Consider the following 23114-nt stretch of genomic DNA (forward strand, 5'->3'; position numbering starts at 1 on the left):
GCAGGCACCTTCCCAGCAAGCACCGCGCATATTTGCATACAACTCAAGTCTCCGCTTTTATTTTAAATAAAAATCCAAAGACAGATGATAAGAGTCTCCTTATGAAGACTTCTCTCCTTTTCAGAAGGGTCTGCCGTTACATCGTCAACTTTGGGAACTCTGCGTGGAAAATTGCATAGACGTTAATTTTCACCTTTATCAAAACAGGGATTTGCCGACACTGCCACCCTGCTTTGGTAACCGGCGAAGCAAAAAGGGCTTCTGTCGTGAGTGGCACACGTAGGGCAGCTCGTTTGCTCTACGTGCGGAATCGACATCAAGAGATTTCGGAAGCATAATTTTTGCTAATGGGGCAGCTGGTGATCGTTGGTCCTGGCGCCCCCACTAATGATGTTCTTAGAGCAGAATTTGAAGTAGTCGTTGTGTTATATTGCCGTAGCGCGGCTTTGCTTTTATTTTTGCTTGTGTTAATGTTTTTCGTAGAGTGAAGTAGTTTGTTCTTAGGACCCAAGTTATGATTTTTTTTTTTTAACCCTTTGGTGAGTTAGGAGAAGTAGCGTATTTTGTCCCTCGGCCACGCAGCCAGAAGACATGTCCATGCTTTAATCTGGTGGTTTGCTTTATGTAAACAATCCTTTTCTTACACGTATACATTAGTGATAGATACTGAAGTCGATCAGTCGTGTCCGACTCTTTGCGACACCATAGTCTGGGGTCTACCACGCTCCTCCGTCCATAGGATTCTCCAGGCAAGAATACTGGAGTGGGTTGACATTTCCTTCTCCAGGGGATTTTCCCAACCCAGGGATCAAACCAGGTCTCCCGCATTGGAAACTGAAGCCCCTGAGCTACCAGGGAACCAAGCATGTATACATTATCAGTTTCTAAATTTGTGTTGCTATTCTTCCTGTAACTTCTGTCTTGTAAAAACAGTCACTACTTTAAAACACCAGGTAAGTAGCACTCTTACTGTTGTTAACAACGTTTTCGGAGAGCAGCTCATTAAGAGAAACAAAAGTCTAAAACCTTCAAAAAAATTTTATCTCATATGTAAAATTATGTTTAAGAGGAAATTTAGAGAATTCCCTGGCGTCTTTTATTAGCAGAGCTGCCGCTGCAGGGGGCGCAGGTGGTCCAGGAACTAGGATCCTGTATGCTGCCTTGTGCGACAAAAAAAAAAAAAGAGATTTTGCTACAAGGATTCATCCCCTTCATTCTAACAACAAATGTGTAAGTGTTTTGCAGTATAGGATGGTCCCTCCAAACCCCTGGAGGCCCAGACGGTAAAGAATCTGCCTACAATGCCGGAGACCTGGGTTCGACCCCCGAGTTGGGAAGATCTCCTGGAGGAGGGCATGGCAACCCACTCCAGTATTCTTGCCTGGAGAATCCCCATGGACACAGGAGCCTGGTGGGCTTCAGTTCATGGGGTCTCAAAGAGTCGGATACGAGCCGCTAAGCACACTGTAGCGCACTCCAAATCAGCACACAGGTCGGGGAGTGGGATAGTTGGATCCAGGATCCCCCCTTGGATACAAAAAATCCACAGATGTTCAAGTACCTTATATAAAATGGCATAGTGTGTGTGCCTGCGTGCTCAGTCGTCTCCAACTCTTTGCAACCTCACGCACTGTAGTCCCCCAGGCTCGCCTATCCATGGAATTCTCCAGGCAAGAAGACTGGAGTGGATTGCTATTTTCTCCTCCAGGGGATCTTCCCCAGCCAGGGATGGAATCTGTCTCTCCTGCCTTGGCAGGCTGATTCTTTACCCTACTTGCATATAACCTCTGCACATCCTCCAGGTATATTTAAAATCACTTCTAGATTACTTATTTTTTTTTCATTTATATATATATTTTTTTCTTTATTAGTTGGAGGCTAATTACTTCACAACATTTCAGTGGGTTTTGTCATACATTGAAATGAATCAGCCTAGATTACTTATAATATCTAGAACAAGGTAAATGCTTGTAAAATAGCTGCAGGCAGGCAGCAAAATCAAATTTTGCCTTTCGGAACTTTTTGGGTTTCTTCTGTTTTTTTTAATCGGTGGTTGGTTGAATATGTGGATGCAAAACCCAGGGATACAGAGAGCTGGTTGTATTATTTTGCTCACTTAATGAGAAAACAGAAGCTCTGAAAGGCCCCCAACACAGACCTAGAAAGTAGCAAGTCAGGAGATGAGTCCAGATTTTCTGAAAGGAAACTTGCTGTGACTGCACAGAGTAATATCCAAGAAAAATGTCAACCAGAATGGAATCTATTACGGAAGGAAGATTTACTGGGACAGTGAAGCTTTTTTTCTTTTATTTCTCTATATTTTCCAGTTAGTTCTAAGAAAATATGGGGTAGATGAAAAGATTAGAGAAATGATGAGGATGCACAGTCACTGGAATACAAATGATGAAAAATAAAATCAGACTCACAAAGAAGCCAGTCAGTAAAGACCATATATTATATGATTCCTTTTACACAAGATGTCCAGAAGAAGCAAAGCTATAGAGACAGAAAGTAGGTTAGTGATTGCCTGGGACTGGAGTTGAGAGCGGGGGTTGTCTACAAATGGGCATGAGGTATCTTTCTGCGGTGAAGGAAATGTTCTACAAGTAAATTAAGTTGCATAACTCTATGAGTTTCCTAAAATCATTAAATTGTACACTTAAATGGATAAGTTTTATGATATGTAAATTGTATTTTAATAAAACTGTAAATTTTCTCTTTTTCAGCAGCCTGTCTTCCTCTCGCATTTTCCCAAAGTGACTAATTCCTCCTCATTCTTTGTGTCAGTCCAAATGTCACTTCCTCAGGGAGGCCCTCCTTGACCCACCCCCAATAGACTTACTTCTAATCATATCATAGACTCACAACAGTTTACTGCAGGTGGGTGATGGGAGGGGAGGTGGTTCAGGGAGATGGATTTTGAGAGGCTATGAAGCTTTGGTATTTTGAAGGATGGAGGGGAAGAGGGTGTCAGTTTGTCAGAGAAGTGAAAGTGAAAGTTGCACAGTCATGTCTGACTCTTTGTGCGACCCCATACAGTCCATGGAATTCTCCAGGCCAGAATACTGGAGTGGGTAGCCTTTCCCTGTTCCAGGGGATCTTCCCACACCAGGGATAGAACCCAAGTCTCCAACATTGCAGGCAGATTCTTTACCATCTGAGTCACCAGGGAAGTAGTTTGTCAGAAGAGAGGAGGAAGTTTCCATTCTTCAGGTAGGCGAATGCCAGCATGGCTTCTCTCTTGAAACCAACCAAATCTGATTCCCGAGCTCCTCTATTGGTCTATATCTCCAATGTTGCAATCAGTGACCACTGATAAGAAATGAAGGTCACACAAAAATTGTATTCTATACACTAACTGAAAAGAAAATTAAGAAATAATTCCATTTATAAGAATATTAAAAAGAAAAAAATACTTAGGAATGTTTATATGCTACTTAGGAAATTTAACCAAGGAGGAGAAACTTAACCAAGGAGGAGTGTAACTTGTACATGAAAACTACAAAACATTGTTGAAAGAAATTCAAGAAGGCAGAAACAAATGGAAAGGTCGTCATGTTCACTATCTTATTAAGATGCCAATACTATCCAAAGTAATCTGTGGATTCAATGCAAAAAATCCTGTAAAAATCCTAATGACATTTTTTGCAGAAATAGAAAAACCCTTCCTAAAATTCGTTTGGAATCTCAAAGGACTCTACCAAAAACATTCTTGAAAAGGAACAAAGTTGGGTGCCATGGAGGAGTATGCTCGGGAACCTTGCCCATGGCGAATTGTGGATGATTGCGGTGGAGCCTTCACTATGGGTGTTATCTGCGGTGGAGTCTTCCAGGCCATTAAGGGCTTCTGCAATGCCCCTGTCGGAATTCGGCACCGATTGAGAGGCAGTGTCAACGCTGTAAGGATCAGAGCCCCCCAGATTGGAGGTAGCTTCGCTGCGTGGGGGGGCCTGTTTTCCACCATCGACTGTGGTCTGGTGCGGCTTTGGGGCAAGGAAGATCCCTGGAACTCCATCACCAGTGGCGCACTGACCGGGGCTGTGCTGGCTGCCCGCAGTGGCCCATTGGCCATGGTGGGCTCGGCAATGATGGGGGGCATCCTGTTGGCCCTCATCGAGGGTGTTGGCATCCTTCTCACTCGCTATACTGCCCAGCAGTTCCGCAATGCACCCCCGTTCCTGGAGGACCCTGGCCAGCTGCCCCCTAAGGAGGGGACCCCGGGCCCAGGCCACCCCAGCTATCAGCAGCACCACTGAGGAAGTGACCGCCTGTCACCGCCACTGTGGGAGCTCCTCCTCGGTCCCCTCCCCGATGATCTACCTCGAAGGGAGGGCTGGCTCCCAGTTGGCCTATGGGACCCTTAAGAGGGTCTCTATCTGTTCTCTTATCCCAGGTTGGCGGTGGGGCACCCCAGCTGCCCTGATGGATGGGTCCCTTTTCTCTCAGGGCACCCCAACCCCCACTCAATATGTAACATGCTCTCACCCCAATCCCTTTGCATGGCACTCTGATGAGTATTTAAAGCCAGTTTTGAAAATGCTTGTGTATGTACTCCTTGAGCCACCCCTAGGAGTCACTCCCTAGGACAAGGGGCAGAGCCCTCTTCAGGGATGTGGGAACCATCACATTTGGATTCACACAGAGAGTCATCTCTAATAAAGTTTTGTGGATGAGTGAAAAAAAAAAAGAAAAAGAACAAAGTTGGAGGACTACACTTCCTGATTTCAAAACTTACTACAAAGCAAAGTAAGTTAAAAATATTGTGGTACTGGTGTAAAAGCACACATGTAGGCCAATGGAATAGAATAGAGAGTGCAGAAATAAATCATGGCCTCAAATGATTTTTGATAAGAATGCCAAGACCATTCAATAGTGAAATGACGATCTTTTCAGCAAGTAGCGTTGGGAAAACTGGATAGCCACATGCAAAAGAATGAAACTGAACTCTTACCTTAAACCACATACAAAAAATAGATCAAAGATCCAAATTTAAGAGCTAAAACTAAAAAGTGCTTAAAAGAAAATAGTAAAGTTTTATGATATTGGGTTTGGTAACCGATTTCTTAAATATGACATCAAAAGTACAGGCGACACAAGAAAGCATAAGTAAATTGGACTTCATTAGAATTTACAACCTTTGTGCATCAATAATCGCTATCGATGGGCTTTCCTGGTGGTTCACCCGGTAAAAAATCTGCCTGAACTGCAGGAGAGTGGGCTTAGATCCCTGGATCAAGACGATCCCCTGGAGAAAGGAATGGCTACCCACTCCTGTATTCTTGCCTGAAGAATTCCATGGAACAGAGGAGCCTGGTGGGCTACAGTCCATGGGGTTGTAGAGTTGGATACAACTGAGTGACTAACACACACACAACCACTATCAATAACCACTACAGAATGGGAGAAAATATATACTGTGTCCCAGACCAACTTTTTCCTCTTCTATGGTGCCACCTCCTGCCCATACCAGAAATTAAAACTCTAGGACTGCCAGGACCAGACTTTGAGTGGAATCTGCAGCAGGCCTGCAGTGGTGGGATTAGTTGAAGAGTTTATGTTCAATCTGGAGGAGCAGTGGGCTCCCCTACCAGCCTGCTATGGCCTTCCTAGTACATGGGGTAGGGCCCAGTGTGACCAGAGCAACCAATTTGGAAAAGGAGGCAGAAAACCTTTTATTTGATATCTCTGGATTTGTAAATGTTGATAAACAATTTAAAAGAAAAACTTCAGATATCCTCTGGACCCTATGTTATCCATCTGTGAAGAGGTATGACCTAGGTAGGTCCCTAGAAGGATAGCCTCTGGTCCCTCCCCTCTGGTGTCTATTTCCAGCCCAGAACACTGTCTCCAGCTGCATGGACAGCTACTAACTCTGCAATTATTTCATAATTTCTATCCCCACTTCCCCTTAGATTCCCATCCCCCCATCAAGCCTGCTTCTTCTCTTGTCTCTTCCACCTCTGCGAATGGCACCTCCATCACTGAGTCACTTCCCAGAGACCCCTCTAAGACCACCTCCTCTCTGAATCCCCACTTGGTCTGAACCACCATCATCACCTGTTCTATTACAACCAGAACCTCCTAAGTGGTCTTTTGACTTCCTGTCATACTAACTTCTAGTCTTCATTCTTAACTCCTCCAATGGGCTTCCTGTCCCTTAGAATTAACCTTTAACTCCTTATTGGGGTCTACAAGACCCTACATGCGTTGGCACTGGGATCTTCTCTTGATTTCTGTTACTCTGCTGCAGCTTGACTGGCCTTCTCCAAGTTCCTCCAACATGGGAGGATTTCATGGCCTTTGCCTCTGCTGTTTCCCCACAGAATCCTGAAACACTCTACTTCCGGATCTTTAGCTGGGATCTTCTCATCCTCCAGGCCTTAGCTCCTGAGCCAGCCTTCCCTGTTCACTTAACTATGTCTACTTAGGTCCCCTCCTCAGTCATATTCTCGCTCAATCTCTCTCTGGCACATCTCCTTCATAGCCCTACCATACCTGGCATATCCTGCCCTTTGTCTATATCCACTTCCCTCCCTTCTCCCCCATGGCCCCTATCTTTCTACCCACCTACCCCCAACATATGCACTACACAATAGAATCTCTATGAGAACAAAGACAAAATCTATTTTATTCACTGCAGGACTCCTAGCCCCTGGACCATTGCCTGCTACATAGAGAGCACTCAAAAAATCTTTGTTTACTAAAGACTGCCTGTACTTTTGCTTCTAACTCCCCACCCCTTGCAGCTCACTCCACCCTCTGCATCACATTCTTAGAAGCTGATACGGGGACTGAATCAGAAAAAGAGGAAGTTCTTCCCGTGGGTGCAAAAGAAAAAAAAACAACTCTGTGATGAATCCAGATACAGTCAAGTGAATCACCTCCTCCCCCACACCAGCCCCACCCACCCCTAATGTCCACCATGGCCACACAAGCAAAAGGCTAACTTGATGGTTTTGGAGTCAGAGAAGACAATATTCAAGTCCTGCTGGCTCTGTGACCTTGAATCAATCTCTGTCTCAGCCTCGGTCTCCTCATCTGTAAAAGGAACACAATAATGGTACCCTCCTCACAGCGGGGGTTGTGAAGAGTACATGAGGTAATCCACACTCACAGAGGGACTGGGAATCATGTCTGGAATGTAATAAGCACTCAAGAAGTGCCAGCTGGTATTATTTTTAATACTCCAACTGGCACCACCCACCTGCCTTTCAGAACACAGCCCAGTCGTTGTTGTCCAGCAGTTGTTCAGTAGTATCTGACTCTTTGTGATCCCATGGACTGCAGCACACCAGGCTTCCCTGCCCTTCACCATCTCCTGGAGCTTGCTCAAACTCCTGTCCATCGAGTTGGTGATGCCATCCAACCATCTCATCCTCTGTCATCCCCTTCTCCTCCTGCCTTCAATCTTTCCCAGCATCAGGGTCTTTTCCAATGAGTTGGCTCTTTGAATCAGGTGGCCAAAGCATTGGAGCTTCAGCTTCAGCATCAGTCCTTCCAATGAATAGCTGTAGTTAAGACCCTCTCTGCACCTAAGTCTCCCCATCTGTAGCTACACTTATTATTATTATTTTGGGCTATGCTGTGTGGCATGCAGGATCTTAGTTCCCCAACCAGGGATTGAACCTGTGCCTCCTGCAATAGAAGCTTGGAGTCTTAACCACTGGGCCACCAGGTAAGTCCCAGGAGCTACACTTATGAGCATGTGCTCTCTACCAGGCACTTGGCATATGCACTGTTATGCCTAGTAGAGTCTAAATTCCCTCAGCTGGCAACCAGCTTCCTGCCTAGGGCCAGGGACATCATAGGCATGCCCCAAACCTTGCTCTTCACTGTCTTTTATTTAATTATTTAATTTTATTTATTCATTTTCATTTTTAAAATTATTATAAAAATATACTTAACATAAAATTTGCCATGTTTAAGTGTACAGTTCAGAGGCATTAAGTACATTCATATCATTGTTTATCATCAGCAACAACCATTCCTAGAACTTTTGCACCATCCTCAACTGAAATTCTGTACCCATTATATACACTAGCTTCTCAAATACTCCCTTTACCCCAGTCCCTGGCAACCACTATTCTATTTTCTGTCTCTATGAATTTGATGATTTTGGTTACTCCAAATAAGTGAATAGAGTTTGGACTTTGGACAGACCCACTGGGAGTGGCAGCTCTGCAAGTTCTTGGACTTGTAACCTGAGGTTGTGCCCCTTAATTTCACTGATCCTGTTTTGCCTCTTCTGACAAAAGGGGATATCACTCCCTACCTGGAAAGGAAATTCTCTGCCTGGAATTTTATCTATGGAAAAACTTCTAGTATACTGCAGACACAGAGGAAGGGTTCAATAAATGTTAATTTCTTTTCCCTTCAATCCTGTCAGCAGCTAGTCTCAGGAAATCATCTTGGTTAGGCCATAGCATAGACTGAAGTCAAGAGCCCAGATTCTGGTTCTACTGCATACCAACTATGTGACCTTGGTTTTCCTATCTATAAAACGGGGACACTACTAGTACCTTCCAAGTACATTAATACCAAGTGTTTAAAATGGGCTGGTACTTAGTAAACTTTAGCTGTTGTTATTCATGCTGCTGCTGTTGTTACTGGGCTTGGAATAGACATAGTCAAGAGCCAGCAGAGCTGTGGTTTTTCCCCCTGGCTGTCCCCTAGAGTCATTGAAGGCCATTTTAGAAAATATTCATGGCTAGACTCCACCCTCACAGATTCCAGTCGAATTCATCTGGGATGGGGCTCTGGTATGGGTATTTTATAAGACCACCCTGAGTGATTTTATGTGCGACCAGGGATAGAAGTTCCACAAAGGTGGATAAATAGGAGCATGGGCCCTGGAGTCAACCACCTAAGTTCAAATACAAGCCAGCCAATAAATAGATGTATGAATGTGAGAAAGTTTTTTTTTTCCCTCCTTTTTTTTGCTGTGTAGCTTGCATAGAATCTTAGTTTGAACTAGGGATTGAACCTGGGCCCTCGGCAGTGAAAACTTAAGAGTCCTAATGATTGGACCATCAGAGAATTCCCTGAATGTGGGAAAGTTCTTAACCTCTCACATTACACTGGGTTAATAACAGGACCTTGGAGGCGATATAGATCTAACATAGTTAGAGAGAGCTCTCAGCAGGTCTGCTACCACTACCCCTCAGGTTCCCTTTTGTTTTCAAACCATGCAGCCATGGTGGGCCTATGTCTAGCTCACACCCACAATCTAACCAGGGGGGCCTAAGTGCCTTGAACATCCCAGATGGGGTCCTCTCCTCACCTTGCCAGCTTCCCCCAAAGTTATGTTTGGCCCTTCCAATGTTTGGCTTTTTTATTCAATCAAAATGAACAGAATTACCTCCCAAACAAAATTGTCTGCTTAGAAATCAGAGAGACCCGAGAATGCTATAGGGAAGGATAGAGCCAAACGGGTCATTCAAGTATGTCTCATATTTTAAAGAAGAAAGGAAGGAAAGGAGATGGAGTGGAGGGGGAGGGGTGGAGGAGAAGAAAAATTATTCTCTTCAATGTTTAGGAAACAGTGTTTAAGGGAAAAAGAAGTATAACATGGATTGCATGTTCAAGACAGTTCTTCAAGATAAGGAAAAAATGCATAGAAAAAAGATGGGAAGGAAATATATTCCATGTTAAATAAGCGGTTTTTTTCCCTTGCTTCTCCATCCTTTTATTTTTATTTCTTTATTTATTTTGATCATACTGGGTCTTTTTTTGCTGAGCTCAGCCTTTCTCTAGTTGCAGCAAGTGGGGGCTACTCTTTAGTTTCAGAGCTTGGGCTTCTCATTGCAGTGGCTTCTCTTCTTGCAGAGCACTGGCTCCAGAGTACACAGGCTTCAGTAGTCTAGGTGTGTGGGCTCAGTAGTTGTGGTGCTTGGGCTTAGTTGCCCCAAGGCATATGGGAATCTTTCCAGATCAGGGATCAAACCTAGTAGGCGAATTCTTAACCACTGAACCACCAGGGAAGTCCCTCTCTATCCTTTTATGTATTTCACAATTTTCTGCAGTGAAAAGGGATTCCAGGAAAAATAAGTGAAAAAATAAAGAAGGAAGACCTTCGCATGACTTTTTCTCCTGTTAATTTGTCATTATTATTAATTTTATATCTTGGCCCTGCAGAGACTTGCAGGATCTTAGTTCCTTGACCAGAGGTGGAACCTGGGCCCCCTGCAGTGGAAGTGCAGAATCCTAACCACTGGACCACCAGGGAAGTCCTTCTCCTAAAATAATCATCTTGGTGCTCTATATTTTAGCTTCTCCTTTTTGTTAAAAAATTTTGTTGTTGTTGTTGTACAGCAGAAACAAACACTACATTATAAACCAATCATACTCCAATAAAAAATAATAAAGAAAAAAGTATACATATAGAACAGATGAAAAAAAGATGAATAAATGCTAGAGATATGCCATACAATATTGTGCCTACAGATAACAATATTGTACTGCACACCTAAAAACCTGTTAGGAGAGTAGATCTTAAGTTAAGTGTTCTTACTACAGTAAAAAAAAACAACATGAGTCAAAAAAATATTTTTTGGTCAAAAAATATTGTCTCTACTCACTGTTTCTGTTAATTCTCCTCCCATTTCCCATTTGAGCCACTAGAATCTGGCCTCCTTCCTAACCTCAGAGGTGACCCCATCCTTGAAGGATCAGCAATGACCTCTTAGTTGCCACATCCAGTGATCTTTTTTTTCCTTGCCTGAGCTCTCTGCAATATCTGGCATGGCTGGTGCCATCCCCTTCTTCTGGAAGCTCCCTGCCTGCTCTCTGGGCTTCGCTCTCCTCTGTCCAGGGAGCTAATCACTCTGACCACTTTCAGTTGGTTCCTTTAGTTTCCTCAGGGCTTACTGTTCCCCAGGTTTGGGCTTCTAGGTTCCTCCCTCCTTCCCTGCACGCTCTCCCTGGATGACCCATTCACTCTTGGCCTCTATGGTCCATCTAACTGACAAGTCCTCAAATCTAGCCCTGGATTCTGCCCGAAGACAAGTCAATCCAACTTCCTCCTGGAGGCTTTCATTTAGATGCCCCTCAAATATCACAGACTGAAGAAGCTCAAGTGGACTCATCATTTCCACTTTCTCTCAATCCCAACTCTTCCTGCTTCATTCTTTTACTTGGGGAATATCCTCGTCCCTTTCTCTCATTCATCACATTCACTTGGTCACTAAGACTTGTTGTTTCGATTGGAACTGTGTCCAGAGCCATGAACTCTGCCCTGCATGAAGCCTATCTTTCTCTCTTGAGGGGAGGATCCTAGTAAGATGATCCTAGTCTCCCTCACATAAGTTTCCTTGTCCTGGTCTTTCTCCTCTCCAGTCCATATCTTAGCATTTTTTTCTGATTATTCAGTCATTCAATCAAAAAACATTTGCCACGCACCATACTTCATAGACTGACACAAAATAGGTCAAGAAATAATCTGGAGGATTTCACATTGTGGAGACTGCTATGAAAATTAGCTGGAGGTTGGGAGACAATAACTAGGACATGGATATAGGAGTTCTCTCAAATGTGGTGCCGTGAAGAGTCCTCCAAATGAAACTGACCAGCGCCCTGATGGAAAGGGGAGCAACAGTGATAGAGCAGAATGTGGCTGGGGACCCCGCTTTAAGGTTGGGAGCCAGGGAAGGCCTGTGAGGAATGAAAGATGAGTGAACCCTGAAAACCTGAGGGAAGAGCTGCCCAGGAAGACGGAAGAGCCACGACAAGGGCCTGAGCGGGGATTCCAGGCACACATAGGTTGTCTGGAGCATAGGGAGTGAGGTCAGAGGAGAGCAGGAAGATCACACGTGGTGGTCCTAGCAAGGGGTCTAGGTTTTAGTCTAAGTGCAATGCGAAGCTACTGAAGGGTTTTTAAACAGAGAAATCACCTACTTTGTTTCTTTAAAAGATTACTCCCTCTAGGTCCCTAGGGTAGATGTCATTTAGAAGGTGGGTGGACAGGGTTGCTGAGTACTAGGAATTACTTCAGTGGTCCAGGTAAGTCCTGCGGGCTGGGACTGGGTGTTAGCAGTACAGCCAGAGAGGACTTAAACCTCCAGTGGGTCCCCACTCCTTGTAGAATACCTCTTCACTCTTTATGAGGACCATCTGGTTCCGAGCCTCCCTCTTCACACCCACTTGTTCTTTTTGGAATGCTCTGCCCCAGTTTTCCCTTAAAGGATGAACTTGTCATCCTTTAAGACCAGGTGCAATTGCCCCCTCATCTGTGAAACCTTTCAGGAATCCTGCAGGGAGAGTCCTTTGCACCTTTTCAGTGCTTTGTTTCTATCTCTACCATAACACCTATCACACCGTACGCCTTGCATGTTTACAATTCTGTCCCTGAAGAAGGTAGACCGAGAGCTTCTGGAAGACAGGGACAGGGTTTTGGTAAATGTTCCATGAGTGCACGATGCATAATCAAAAGATATAGATGAAAAAAATATATAGATGGTATCACTATGAAATAGTTTACAAAGGTCAAGAGTCCAGTCATGACCAGTCCCTATTATACTCAGAATCATCTGCTAATGTGTAAATTCTTGATCATAAGAATGGATATGAAGGTGGATACTAAACCTCCTCATTTGATCCTGAAAACAGCCCTGAGAGATGGACACAGTGAGAAAACTATCTCAGTTTTACAGATGAGGAAATCAAGGCATAAAGGAGATGTGACTTGGCCAAGATCCCTGAGCTTTGATCAGTTCAGTTCAGTCGCTCACGCGTGTCCGACTCTTTTGTGACTCCATGGACTGCAGCACGCCAGGCCTTCCTGTCCATCACCAACTCCCGGAGTTTACTCAAACTCCTGTCCCTTGAGTCAGTGATGCCGTCCTGTCATCTCATCCTCTGTCATCCCCGTCTCCTCCTGCCGTCAATCTTTCCCAGCATCAGGGTCTTCTCAAATGAGTCAGTTCTTCACATCAGGTGGCCAAAGTATTGGAGTTTCAGCTTCAGCATCAGTCCTTCCAGTGAATATTCAGGACTGATTTCCTTTAGGATGGACTGGTTGAATCTCCTTGCTGTCCAAGGGACTCTCAAGAGTCTTCTCCACCACAGTTCAAAAGCATCAATTCTTTGGCGCCCAGCTTTCTTTATAAGTCCAACTCTCACATCCATACATGACTACTGGAAAAACCATAGTCTTGACTGGATGGACTGTTTTTGGCAAGGTAATGTCTCTGCTTTTTAATATGCTGTCTAGATTGGTCATAACTTCTCTTCCAAGGAGTAAGCGTCTTTTAATTTCATGGCTGCAGTCACCAATGCAGTGATGAGCTTTGATAACCAAGCATAGAATCCAGGTTGTCTGGCCCCCAAATCCTTTTCTATTGTTTGACTCCTGGGCTGCCTCACCTGTTCTTGAATCAAGAGGCTGTAAAACTTCCTGTTACTTCCTCATGACAGAGGGGACAGAGGACAGAGATGTGAGTCATAAGAGCAGGCAAGATGGGGAAGCAACTCTCTCTCCCCCACTCAAAAAAGTGCCTGCATACCACCACCTCATTCATTCTTAATAAAGGTAGCAACCATCTAAGTGCTTATAACTATACTCTCTGCAGAAAGAAGGGCCTGAGTTTGCATCCTGGTTATACTACTTACAAGTTTGGTGACCTTGAGGGGTTCATTAATTTCTCTTAGCCTCCTGTATTTTATTTGTAAAACGGGAGTGAAAAGAAGCTACTTAGTAGAGTTGCCAAGAGATAAAGGAATCTTCTTCAAGGCCCAGCCAAACAAAAGGTCTTCTTTTTTTTTTTTAAGCTATTTTTATTTATTAGCGGAACAGATCTTCTTTCCCTGACCAGGATCAAACCTGTTCCCCCGCATTGGAAGCAAAGAGTTTTAACTAGTGGACCTCCAGGGAAATTCCTACAAAGGTCTTAATATTTGCTAATTATTACGACTGGCCCCAGGAACTTTCCTAAGCATTTTCAAGTATCACTTCTTTAAACGCTAACGACAACCTTTGTCCTAAACGAAATAGGGGCTTAGAGCTGTCAAGTAACCCCCAAAGAATTTATGGGTTCTGACTGGAACCCAGAACCAACTCGCGGCCAGAAAAGTCTTGGCAAACAAGCATGCGTCAGAGGGCAAAGGAGTTTGCTTACAGACTCTATACTCAACCAAATCTTTTGATTCCAAATTGGTAGTTGGATCATCACTTTTGAAAGTCTGGTAAATGTAAGCTTCATAACCGGATCTGAGGAGTGAAGAGGGGCAGCAGAGTCCTCCAAGGGGAGTCCTGCTTTGAGAGACCTGCCTTTGTTCCCGATTGCGGATGAGGTGTCTTTAATTTAGATCACGTTTTCCTCATCCATGAAGTGGGGTTAGAAGAGTTATTAGGGTCCCTGGCGTCCCTCCCAACACTGATTTTCCAGAGCAGAAGCTGCTTGCTCTGAAAAAGGCCCCAAACTCTCCGGCTGAAGTTCATCCTCCGCGGGCTGGCAATAGGGACGCGTCCCCTTTAAGGCTCCAACTCGCCGGCGGCGGCGGCCGGAAGTGTTGAAGCCCGGCCTGGCGGCGGCGGTGGCGGTAGCGGCCGTGGCGGCCTCTGCGCATGCTCCGTCGCCCGCCCGCCCTGGCCGCTCGCCGCCCGCCCGCCCGACGGAGACGGTGAGGAGGGGGAGGGGTGGGCGCGCGGGCGCGGGCGCGGGGTGGGGTGGGGGCGGGGGGGCGGGCGCGGGGGCCGCGCGGCGGCCGGCGAGGGCGGGCGGGCGCGCAGGGGGCGGGGGGCTGCTGCCTCCGCGGGCGCCTCCCCACGCCCTGTGCGTGCCGCCGCCGCCGCCGGGGAGCGAGCGGACGTCGCGGCGCCGCGGGGGGGTGGGGGGACGCTGCCGCTGGGTCCGCCTGAGCAGCCGGGCCGCCCCCAGCGCGGCCGGCCGCGCCGCTCGGGTCCGGCCCCCGGCCGAGAGCGGCGGGGGGCCGGCGAGCCTAGCACTGGGGGGCCCTGGCGCCCCCGGACTAAGGGGCCCGGAAGTCCTCTGCCGAGGGACCAGGAAGGGCCGGAGCGACTCCGGACTGAGAGGCCCGGACGTCTAGGACCCCGGGGAGGGGTCTGGGGATCGAGGGGGTATCCCTAAAGGCGGGATCTGGGGAGCACCAGGCCCTTCGATGAGGAGCTGGGGATGAGGCCTGGGTCGCTTTCGGGCTAGGGGGTAGTGGTGAAAGGACGGGGGGGCGAAGAGTGAAGGAAGCCCGCTGCCTGCCCGGGAGGACCTCTCGGCGCCTTGGGGTGGGGAGCGAGGGCAGAGAGTGGGTTCTGCTGAGGAAAAGAGTGTCCAAGCTTCACCCGGGGGCGCCTAGAGGCCTCGGCCATTCAGTCCAGGCGAAAAGAGGCAGGTGCTTCCCCGAAGGCACAGTGACAGGTCCGGTAAGCAGGGGACAAGGAAGAACAGCTCCACGGGAAAGTGAGCAGGCCTGTACCTTCCCCTAGATGAGGGGGCGGTAGGAAGACACCTCAGAGCCTCCAGACGAAGGAATGAGAAGGGTCCAGATCTGTGAGGGAAGAAAAGAGAGCTTGGAGTACCTCACATAGGTAGAGAGCAGGGTGATCTGGCCTGTCGCGGATGGGGAAACCTGAGTTTTTGAGGCCCGGAGAGAAGATAATTGTTGGGAAGAAGGCTAGCATATCCCTGCTTTCTAAAATGACGGGGGAATTGGCCTGGTGTTTCCTAATTGAGGGGCAGGAGAGGTGAGAGCAGACTCTTGAGGGTCCTGGAGTGTGATCCGTCCAGACTAAGACACGTCAAGTCTTGATCATGGGAAGCCTTGACTGTGTAAGGAGCAGAAGGAGGCATTCTCTCAAGATGAGAGAAATTCACAAACACTTCCTAACAGACACAAACAGGGGCCTTAACTCGTGTATATTTAGGAGAATCAAGAAGTGTCATTTTCCTTCTTAACCTGGAGGATTAAGGAAAGAGAGGATCAGCTAATTTTAGTCTCACAGGATTCTTTTCTCTCTCTTTGCTTATGGAACGTTTGGGGGACTTTTTCATTAAATTGTTGGACTGACCTAATTTGTCAGCCTTTTATCAATTATGTGTTTTTATTGTCTACTGACTTAACTTTTTTCTTTAGTTACCTGTTAGTTGCTTACTCCTATTTACAGCAAACATATTGAATAGCCAACTTGTACTCAGCTTCATGGGGTTAGTTTGGGCTGTGTTTTGTTCTCCTCCTAAGAATAAATCTCCTCAACTGTAGTAGGTTGACCCTTCAAAAAATCCTTTTTGCAATTGCTTCTCCAAACACCTACAGAGTGGTCACTATTAAGTGATTCATCCGAAACTTCATTTGCTATGACTTTTTACCTCAGTGGTCCTATGTGTGATCTCTTGGCTTCATTACATCTGGTAGTGCCCTGGATCACCTAGTAAATACATGAAACAGAATAAAGAAGGAAAAAACTCAAGGAGTTTTGACCTCTTGTAATAATAAAGTTTTTAAGTTGGAAATTTCTTAGAATAGGCTACATAGTCTACAAAAATTAAAGTATGAAACAAATACATTTTGGAGTTAGAAAATTTCAGGATATATGGTATTTCTATGACTCCCTCTCAGCTACCAACTGTCATGTTCCTATGATCATGTGACACTTGTGCTTACATCTTGCCATGTTTTTTAAACTTCAGAACACAAAAATGAATTTAATCCAGAGTAGGTCAGGTATCATTGATTTAATTTTTTGATAGTTTACGTGAGTAGTCATGTAGTTACATTCAAGGTGTCTTGTCTTTGAAAATAACTACAAATAATCCTTCCTTTTCACAGAAGTTCGACATATTTCCCTTATGTGTGTTCTCCTAGAATTACAGAGTGTTGTGCGATTCCACAATGAATACTCCAAGGTCCCCTCCATGAAATACCCAAAGGAGCAACTTACTCATCTTCCCTTAGTTTTTGTTGCTATAAACAAGAACCACTTTTCAATTTACACTCAACTCAAAGAAATGACCTTCCAATTATCCAGTGTAGTCTGTAGAGCTGGTTAGGGTTTCTTGCTCGGAATATGGTATTTAGGGTAGTAAGAGATATTCAACCCAAACTTGCTTCTCTGAGGAATGTGAGAATTGCCATGTGGGGTCAGACCTGTGTCTCTGACTGACAATGAGAGACTTATTGTGGATGATTATAATTATCTTTTCTGGTAAACTCTCAGAAGGTTAGAGAAGCAGCCATAATATTGCTTTTGAGTTCCAAGGTGTGGGAGGGGTAAGGAGTAAAATATGAGTTCTTATTGAGGAAAGTATTAATCAAGAAGTTTGTCAACCACTTATTCAGAGTATTGTAGAGAGAGAGGACTCAACCTTAGGGTAGAAGGTTGAACTAGAAGCATCCTTCTAATTTTGCTTTTCTAACCCATTACTTTACCTGTGCTGTTAATTTAACATTTAAACCACTTTTTTGAGATAATAAATTACCTACAATTGTTATATGCTAAAGTATTATATCTTTTAAATTCAATGAATGTGTAGCAGGATAGTGCTTGACAACAAATAAGTGTCTGATAAATGTTAGCTGTGATTATTTCAATTCATCCTACATTTTTATGGTTCAAACTTTAAAGATATCAATCGGTTCAATTATTCTAGGATTTGATGGCATTTTATACTTCATCATATTCCTTTTGGCATTTTCTAGACTCAAAGGTCCTAATCATTTGGGTTCTGTTTCTGGCAGCCAGCCAAACTGGTCCACTGATTTCCTATCCCCGCCCCCCCACCTCCAGTTTTAAACTTTTAATTTACAGAAGTTCAGATTGTATATTCTAGTATCTTGCAATTACTTTTTTCCTCTACTATATGACAGTGTCACTTATCTCTTTCCCTTCTGTAGTTCCTTAAGAACAGATAGCATCCCTTTTCATATCTAAGGAGCCTAACTATGTCTGTGGTTTCTCCCTGTCATTACGGGAAGTTCAAGCTTTCTAAGCAAATTTATATCCCCTAAATTAAAGAAGTAGAAAGTTCTAGAAGTCTTTTAGGGTGAAGTGAGTCACTGATTGCCTGAATATTTATTACATACCTGCTGTGTACCAGATTTCCTTAGAAAGTTTTAGGTAGTCAGTTTTGTAAATAGAAATGTGATATTTGAAAATTATTGCACTTGTGGCCCTGGGCATTGAGCTAGCATAGGGAAGCCTGTTAAAAAAGTAAAGCTAGCTTTTCTCTCCCAGGATGCAGTCTGGTGAGGAGAGACTGACAGAGTGGGCTGATGGTTGTGACAGGGATGCTTCAGGCGCTGAGGAGGCGAGAAGACCCCCTCAAATCTAGTCAAAGAAGTCACAGAGGGCCTCTCTGAGGAAGTGATGTTTTAAATGTCACAAAAGTATAGCAGTGACTTGCCAAAAAGGACAGAAAAAAGAATTCCAGGTAGAGCAAATAAGTGTGAAGGCTCAGGAGAGGAAATATGGCATGTTTGAGAATTTGGAAAAAATGCAATGGCAGGAGCGCGCAGTGTGAGAGGAAGAACTGTGGGAAATGAGGCCAGCAGGGTGGGCCGGGGACAGATTTGGTGGGTTTTGTAAGTCAGGGTGTTTGCACCATAACAGCAGCAAAGGGAATGCCCTGAAAGATTTTTTAAGTGGGGGAAATGGCCTTTAGTCAGATCATTTTGTCTCTTATCTAATAATGAGTTGGAGATCCAGATCAGAGGTTGGGATACTGATGAGAAGCAGCTGGAAAAATCCAGGTAACAGTGTGGTGGTTCAGCATATGATGATGGCAGCACAGATGGAGAGTGGAGGATGGTTAAAAGAGATATATAGGTGATAGAATGGCTAGGATTTATTTGGTGGTTGGTTGAATTTAGAAAGAGAAGAAAGAGGAGTCAAAAATAGCTCCTTCATTTCTGACTTGAGAAAATGGGTGGAGGGTAGCGCCATTTATTGAGGCAGGAAACATAGGAGCAGGTTTGAGAGGGAACATGCTTTCAGTTTAAGATGCCTAAGATATTTTAAGAGGTTTTTGGATATAGGAGGTGTTGAATCCAGGAAAAAGTTTGAATGTGAGAATCATAAAGGGCAGGTCTAAGTCATATGTGAGGAATTTTAACTTGGTCAAACACAAACAAAAGTTGATTGAACTGCTGTATGTCAGTGCCTGCAATGAACAAGGCTGTAGGAGACAAGATTTTTAGATAAGCAACACCTGTCTTCACAGTGTGGTCATGGAGGCAGATGGATTTTCAGTTACCCGCTGTACAAGGCCCAGTGTGATTAAACACTAGAGGAGAGCGGCAAGCAAGTATTGGGGGCCTACAGGAGAGAAAAATGGGGAGGTAGTGGCTTTGTGGAGGAGTGAGCTTTGAACTGGGCCTTGAAGGGAGAAGATGAGGGAGAAAGGAGTTTTGGGCTTACAGAATAACAAAGGTACGGAAACCTATACATGTTACATGTCCAGAATTCAGTGAGAGATTGATGTGGCTGGATTTTAAAATTCTTGGGGTATTATAGTTGCAGATAAAACTGGGAAATTTGGGGGGGGCCAAATGAGGGAGACTTTGAGTGCTGTGTTAAATGTGTGTATTATAGGCAAAAATTATAGGCAAACAATTGCTGTGGCAGAGCTGAAATGTGGAGTTGGTCGTCTTGAGTACCAAGTATATATCCATTGTGTGTCTAGGCACGGTTCATTGCAGTCCTAATCATCTTCAAGCACTCACATATCTCAGTCAACAGAGTACTCTTATCTATATTTTCTTATATGACCCTCTCCTTTCTTTTCAGCTGTGAAGACTAACAGCTTAATAACTTAGGACCTTCTGAGTTTTCATTAAGATTGAGATAATGCTTTGAGTTAATCTAGAGTCAAAGATCTTTCGGTACTGGACGGTAGTTTCCCCAACAGCTCTGCAAGTGAAGTGTCAGGCAAGAGCCTATCTCCATTCAGTTTGAGGCAAAGAGGTATTAAGATGTTCCTGGAAGTCATACAGTTGGACACAGCATTTATTAAACAGCCATACAATGCAAATCATCTTTCTTTTTCCATGCAACTTAGTTTCAGAATGCTTGATGAAGTGTAATGGCTGGTTGCAAAGAAAATAGATGATTCTTACTTTCTAAGCACTTACTGTTTGGGATGGATCTAGTGATGTGTTGTATACCAGCTCTCTAGAATAAAAAATACCCTGATTTGTAATGCTTGCCAATTTCTTTGGTGCATGTACTCCCAGAATCACTGATTTCAAGCTACCAACTTGATGTTGCTAAACTGGGAGTTGGAAAGAGATGTACACAGTTGGCTTCCCCTATGACTCAGTGGTAAAGAATCCACCTGCAGTGCGGAAGATGCAAGAAATGCGGGTTCAATCTCTGGGTTAGGAAAATCCTCTGGAGTAGGAAATGACAACCCACTCCAGTATTCTTGCCTGGAAAATTCCGTGGACAGAGGAGCCTGGCAGGCTACAGTCCATGGGGTTGCAAAGAGCTGGACAGGACTGAACGACTGAGCACACATGCACGTGCACAGTTGGTTCTCAGGAGCTGGTAGAGCTGCCTGCAGCATACCACTGGGTGAATCACACGCACTGAGAAAATCTCCAGTAACTAGTGAGTCCGAAGGCATTTCTGGGGAAAGATCAGAGCCTATGTCAGCCCCTTCTCACAATTCCCATCTTTTTCAGGAGACCATGATCTCCAGGACGCCCTTGGAATTAAGAGTTATTATATTGCTGTTCCTTTCCTATGGTTGTCATCTTTTCAAATCAGACAAAATTACTGGTGCTTCTTATTTCTGACAGCATTCCCAGCTATCTGACTTCATGTGAAAGATGGCTAATGCAGAAGTGAGTGTCCCAGTGGGGGATGTGGTTGTGGTACCCACTGAAGGAAATGAAGGGGAGAACCCTGAAGACACTAAAACCCAAGTGATCTTGCAGTTACAGCCTGTGCAACAAGGGTAAGTGACTAAAGATTGGAATATTCTGAAAATTTGGGGGAGTTTAAAGAGTGGAGATATTATAACCTTAAGGTGACTTAGCACAATGGAACGTTCAACATCAATTCTCAGAGCTAAGTTTTCTTCTCTATAATGTACTATGTGCTATATTTGTCATTCAGTACTTATTACAACAACTGACTGTTTCCTCATCTCTTGCCCCCTACTCTGAGTTCCTTGAGGATAAGCTACATGGTTCCCTCATCATATTTATCCACACTGTTTAGCACAGTGCCTTGGTACATGTGGTACTTTTGCCCAAAGGTGAGATAGTTACAGTCAGAGGAGAATAGGCAAGGCAGCTATAAAAGTATTCCTACCAGAAGTTCTCTGGGCCCTCATGGATAGGCAAATTATCAAGCTTAGTCTATCAAAAATATGTATATCAGTCGCCTACCATTATACAACATATCACAAAGGTGTTGAAAGAAATATAGCACATGGTTCCCACCATCATGAATCTTGCAATCTAGTTGTGCAAAGCAAAAATACACGTTTATAGAGTGATCCCTTACTTGGCAAAATCTAAGAAGTGCCAAGTGGCATGGTTAGGATGTGCTTTTGCATTCAGAGAAGTGATTTAGAAAATCACTATGAATTTGAGAGAAGAGATAAGATTCTTAAGTGGTCTTAAAAGTTAAACAGGAATTAGATCTCCAGAGAGAAGAGGCGGCTAGTTATTTTATCTTGGGGAATATATAAAAGATTTAAGGATCAGAAGTGTTCTGTGGGCTTCCCTAGTGGCTCAGATGGTAAAGAATTCACCTGCAATGTGGGAGACCTGGGTTCTATCCCTGGGTTGGAAAGATCCCCAAGAGAAAGGAACGGCTACCCACTCCAGTGTTTTTGCCTGGAGATTTCCATGGACGAGGAGCTTGGTAAGCTACAGTCCATGGGGTGGCAAAGAGTCGGATATGACTGAGCAAGTTTCACTAGACAAACACACAATTGACCCTCTGTATCTGTAGGTTCCACATCCTCAGATTCAACCAACCTTGGATAGAAAAAAAATTCCAGAAAGTTCCAAGAAGCAAAATTGAATTTGCCACACACAGGAAACTATTTACAAGCATTTATATTAGATATTACAAGTAATCTTCAGTTCAGTTCAGTCACTCAGTCGTGTCTGAATCTTTGCAACCCCATGGACTGTAGCATGCCAGGTTTCCCTGTCCATCACCAACTCCCAGAGCTTGCTCAAACTCATGTCTCTTGAGTCGGTGATGCCACCCAACCATCTCACCCTCTGTTGTCCCCTTCTCCTCCTGCCTTCAATCTTTCCCAGCATCAGGGTCTTTTCCAGTGAGTCAGTTCTTCGTATCAGGTGGGCATAGTTTCAGGTGTTGAAATTTCAGCTTCAACATCAGTTCTAGTGAATATTCAGAACTGACTTCCTTTAGGATGGACTGGTTGGATCTCCTTGCATCCAAGGGACTCCCAAGAGTTTTCTCCGACACCACAGTTCAAAAGCATCAATTCTTTGACATTCAGCTTTCTTTATAGTCCAACTCTCACATGCATATATAACTACTGTAAAAACCATAGCTTTGACTAGATGGGCCTTTGTTGGCAAAGTAATGTCTCTGCTTTTTAATATGCTGTCTAGGTTGGTCATAGCTTTTCTTCCAAGGAGTAAGCGTCTTTTAATTTCATGGCTGCAGTCAGCATCTGCAGTGATTTTGGAGCCCAGGAAAATAGTCTGTCACTGTCTCCATTGTTTTCTCATTTATTTGAAATGAAGTGATAGGACCGGATGCCATGATCTTAGTTTTCTGAATGTTGAATTTTAAGCCAACTTTTTCACTCTCCTCTTTCACTTTCAAAAAAGAGTCTCTTTAACTCTTCTTTGCTTTCTTTCATAAGGGTAGTGTCATCTGTGTATCTGAAGTTATTGATATTTCTCCCTGCAATCTTGATTCCAGCTTGTGCTTTATCCAGCCTGGCATTTCACATGACGTACTCTGCATATAAGTTAAATAAGCCTTGACGTACTCCTTTCACAGTTTGGAAGACACTGCAATGAGAAGCCCAGGCACCACAACTAGAGAGTAGCCTCTGTTCACTAGAGAAAGTCCATGCACAGCAAAAAAGACCCAGCACAGTCCATAAATAAAAATTATTAGAAAAGAAAGAAATGTCAGAAAACTGAGGTTATAGTTTTAAAACTAATAA

The 23114-nt window shown here is 44.4% G+C and overlaps 2 protein-coding genes and 1 non-coding gene across 7 annotated transcripts in view; all 3 read left to right on the top strand.

The window, feature by feature from the left end:
* Positions 1 to 250: 250 nt before the first annotated feature.
* On the top strand, positions 251 to 383 carry LOC122426932. Its single transcript, XR_006265284.1, has one exon. It is a non-coding gene; the product is annotated as a U11 spliceosomal RNA (small nuclear RNA).
* Positions 384 to 3735: 3352 nt separating this feature from the next.
* On the top strand, positions 3736 to 4537 carry LOC122426314 (mitochondrial import inner membrane translocase subunit Tim17-B-like). Its single transcript, XM_043445145.1, has one exon. It carries the CDS (start codon positions 3738 to 3740, stop codon positions 4254 to 4256), a length of 519 nt encoding a protein of 172 aa, XP_043301080.1. The 5' UTR covers positions 3736 to 3737; the 3' UTR covers positions 4257 to 4537.
* A 9943-nt stretch (positions 4538 to 14480) lies between these two features.
* The window catches only part of GMEB1 (glucocorticoid modulatory element binding protein 1), a 37158-nt gene continuing 28524 nt past the window's right edge, over positions 14481 to 23114 (top strand). Inside the window, exons 1-2 of one of the 5 annotated variants that reach the window (XM_043445140.1) lie at positions 14481 to 14616; positions 20746 to 20903. In XM_043445140.1, coding sequence (XP_043301075.1) covers positions 20776 to 20903 — 128 coding nt within the window. In that variant the 5' untranslated portion in view covers positions 14481 to 14616; positions 20746 to 20775. Of the gene's footprint in view, positions 14617 to 14826; positions 15374 to 15561; positions 15780 to 19939; positions 20519 to 20745; positions 20904 to 23114 lie in introns of those variants that run through there. The other 4 variants (XM_043445141.1, XM_043445144.1, XM_043445143.1 and 1 more) reach the window with 4 other exon arrangements.

Source organism: Cervus canadensis, chromosome 24, assembly GCF_019320065.1.
Source record: "Cervus canadensis isolate Bull #8, Minnesota chromosome 24, ASM1932006v1, whole genome shotgun sequence".
Taxonomy (NCBI): domain Eukaryota; kingdom Metazoa; phylum Chordata; class Mammalia; order Artiodactyla; family Cervidae; genus Cervus; species Cervus canadensis.

Coding starts and splice junctions, on each gene's coding strand:
- LOC122426314 (XM_043445145.1), top strand. CDS start 3,738: ATGGAGGAGTATGCTCGGGAACCTTGCCCATGGCGAATTGTGGATGAT.